At 52.4% G+C, this 3,666-nt stretch overlaps 1 protein-coding gene across 3 annotated transcripts in view; it reads right to left on the bottom strand.

Moving 5' to 3' along the window:
• Positions 1–3,666, bottom strand: part of Elavl3 (ELAV like RNA binding protein 3) — a 34,530-nt gene that overhangs the window by 4,087 nt on the left and 26,777 nt on the right. For all 3 annotated transcript variants that reach the window (XM_005346939.2, XM_005346940.2, XM_005346938.2), the window contains exons 4-6: positions 3,091–3,244; positions 2,777–3,002; positions 1,336–1,374 (exon numbers count right to left, since the gene is read on the bottom strand). In XM_005346939.2, the coding sequence (XP_005346996.1) occupies positions 1,336–1,374; positions 2,777–3,002; positions 3,091–3,244 (419 nt within the window). The remainder of the gene's footprint in view (positions 1–1,335; positions 1,375–2,776; positions 3,003–3,090; positions 3,245–3,666) is intronic.

Genomic DNA, 3,666 nt, shown 5'->3' on the forward strand with positions numbered 1-3,666 from the left:
GAGAGAACAGAAACAAAGAGGGCTGGGTATGTGACTCAGCGGTCCAGTGCTTATTGTCAAGGCCTTGCATCTCCTTTCCAGTACAAAATAATAATTAATAATAATAATAATTAAAAAAAACTAGGGCCAGTGGCGCACGCCTTTAATCCCAGCATTCAGGAGACAGAGGCAGGCGGATCTCTGTAAATTCGAGGCCAACCTGGTCTACAGAAAGCGTTTCAGGTCACCAGGCTACACAGAGAAACCATGCCTCATAAACAAACAAACAATCACATAAACAAATAAGTAGAAATTTAAGTAAATAAGATATTGAGGTTTCGATGTCAATCTCTTGTCAGGCACCAACAAGGAGTCTCAGGATGTGTCCCTGACGGGTGCTTCATGCCACCACCTGCCATTGTCTCTAGGATATCTCACCCCTGGGTAACAGGTTGTCTGTGGACCAAACTAATTAAAGGACAGAAAACCATATTCCCATTGACTCCCTCACCTCAGGATTAATCACTGAAAGTCTAACCCCCTTTAACCTTGACCGTAGGGACTCAGCTCACTGCTGTCCCTGCTGCCAGGTTCCCTCCAGGTCTCTTCTGGCCACCATCTTGTGACCCTTATGCTGCCCTTGCACTGCCCTGACCACCACTTGCTCACACCTCTCATCCCCGTGGAGCTGAGAACATGAACAGCGACAGTATTTATACTTGGCCACCTTTTATTATGTACCAAGCACTGTGTTCTGTCTCCAATTCATGTCCAAGAGAGCAAGTCTGGGCCATGCTGCATCTTTGGCCTCAAGCCCAGGTTTCAATGTGCAACATGTTCCCACCAGCTTGTAACACCATAGACATGGAGACTTTCACAAGAGCAGGGATATGGATGGAGCTAGGATGCCTTCAAGGTTTATCACGACTGTGGGAGGAAAGGAAACCTTCCGTGGCTGTTGACAAAAACCCAGCAACAACAGCTGATGGATGGGGCTCAGGAATGGCTGAGTGAGGGCCCGGGGGAAGGGGACATGACTCGGTGCAAGGCTAGCATGCAGGAGTCTCCGGTTCCATGCCTAGAGCACAGCATAGCAGTGGTTAGTGACTCCCTGAGAGTTAATGTGGGGACTGGGGCAAAAGAAAGGGGTGACAGCCACAGACAGCTCTCCATGCCCCACCTTCCGTAGCCACTCTCTATAGTTTGCTCTGCTCCTAGTCTTGAGGTTTTCATCTCCTAGATACAGGCAGAGATGGGTTCCCAGTGGTCCCAGGGACAAGGGACATGCAGGGGTTAAAGGAGGCCATCAAGGTAAGGGAGCTGTGGGAAGGGACAGTGGGACAGGAGCACTGTTACCTTTTGACTCCATAGGCCATGTTGAGCAAATTGTCCAGCCTGTGGAGGCAGAAGCAGCTGTCAGAGTAGCCTGTGACCCACCCCCTGTGATGTGACAGCTAGTCCACCCCACCCCCACAGCCTTCAACAGCCCGCCCCCTCAACCCCCCCCCCCCACCTCCGCTTGTTCCCAGCCCGGCTGGACACTGCCTGGCACGGAACCTCACTCATTCGGGACTGCTTCTCACCAGCCCTGCTGCTGCCCAGCCTGAAGGATCTTGTCCTGCCCTCCCGATGCCTCCGTGGGCCCTGCTAGGAGGACCCAGGGGTTGAGAGCTTACAAAGATGGTGGTACAGCCTCGGGGGGGGGGTTTCCTGAGCTCACGGGAGGGTGGGCAGAGTGCACAGCCACCCCCATAGTTATCATTGTTCCCAATGACCTCCGGCTTGGGAGCAGCCAGGGTTCTGGGTTCAAGTCTTCTTTTGGGTTTTTCCACACTCCATCTCAGATGAAGAAATCTCAGTGAATGGCACGGAACAAGCTGTTCTACCCAGTTACCGTGCCAGAATATGATCATGGCTGGCACACAGAATATGAAAGGGAATGTTTGGTGGGTGTTATCCATAAGGAAAATGAGGCACAACTGGACCCACGAGGCAGGCCAGAGATAGACAGAAAAACACACCTGTGCAGAGGAAGAGACAGAGATATGGAGATAAAGAGACAGACAGAAAGACTAGAAGAGAATGTAAGGAGAGACGGACAGGAGAGATGGACAGGCACAGGGAAAGATGGGAGAGAAAGGACAGGCAGACACACAAGAAAACTGGGAGACATCGTGTCCAGGTTGTTTTTTTGTTTTGTTTTTTTTCTGTCATTGTTGTTGTTTTGTCTGGGTTTTTTGGTTTTGTTTTGCTTTTTGTCAATTTGGCACAAGTCTCCAGAAGAGGAACTTCTATTGAAAATACACTTTCATCACATGGCCTGTGGGATATTTCCTTGATTGATGTGGGAGGGCCCAGCCCACTGTGGGCCGTGCCTCTTCTATGCAAGTGGGCCTGGGCTGTATAAGAAAGCAGACTGAGCAAGGAAGGTATGGACAGCCAACCAGGAAGCAGTGTCCCCCATGGTCTCTGCTTTCCGAGTTCCTGCCCTGACTTCCCCTCATGGTGAACGGTTTGCTGTTAAGATGAAAATCAACTTTCTCCTCACATTGTTTTTGGTCATGGTGCTTTATCACAGTGATAGAAACCATGACCAAGACACAGGGAGAGACAGACAGACAGACAGAGACAGAGTCACAGCTGACTTCTCTTAGCTACCAGCTCTAGGTACCGGGCACACGCCCTTTCATGCTCCTGCTGGTGAGGTGTCCCTGGGTACCATGGGAAGAAAACTGGCTCAGGGAGGGCAGCTGCAGGCTTGGAGCATTTGACCTGGGGTCTGGGGACTCTGGCTCACCGGAAACGCTGTGTCTGATGATGCAGAGGACCCGCATAGCGCCGGGCAGAGGACTGGTACAGGTGGGTGAGCAGGGCCTGCCCTGTCTTCTGACTCGGGTTGTTTGCGAATTTGACCGTGATTGGCTCAGCCGCACCTAGTGGTTTCTGCCCATTCAGTCCCTTGATGGCCTCCTCAGCCTCGATCCTCTTGTCAAAGCGGATGAATCCCACACCCCGAGAGACACCTGCCAGGGGAGTGAGGGCATCAGTCTCAGGCACTCTATGCCTCTTCATGTGACTCTCCCCTCCCTGGGACACCCTGGCCATTCTGACCTGTGGCCTGGTCCAGCAGGATTCTGGAAGTGATGATGCGACCATACTGGGAGAAGAGTTGTTCCATCTCCTTCTGGCTCATAGTCTTGGGGAGGCCACTGACGTACAGGTTAGCATCCCGAATAGAGGCAGAACTGGGGCGTGCATAGGACACCTGGGCCAGGGGTCAGAGGAGAGTGAGGGTGCATGGGAAATGACAAGGCTCAGGAATGACCCCCCCACTCCCAATAGTTCATTTAACAAGTCGCTCAAGGCTGGGGCTGACTGGGTGGAGTGCTTGTCTACCATGCAAGAAGCTTGGCTTCCATCCCAGCACCACATAAACAAGGTACTATACATCCTGCCATCCCAGGGCCTGGCAGGTGGAGGCGGAAGGATCAGAGCTAAGTCACCCTCTACTACATATGAAGTTCAAGCCTGGCCTGGGCCACATGTGACCCTGTCTCGAAGAACAAAGCTGAGCCGGGCAATGGTGGTGCACGCCTTTAATCCCAGTACTCGGGAGGCAGAGGGAGGCGGATCTCTGTGAGTTCGAGACCAGCCTGGTCTACAAGAGCTAGTTCCAGGACAGGCTCC

The sequence above is a fragment of the Microtus ochrogaster genome, chromosome 5, assembly GCF_000317375.1.
Source record: "Microtus ochrogaster isolate Prairie Vole_2 chromosome 5, MicOch1.0, whole genome shotgun sequence".
Taxonomy (NCBI): domain Eukaryota; kingdom Metazoa; phylum Chordata; class Mammalia; order Rodentia; family Cricetidae; genus Microtus; species Microtus ochrogaster.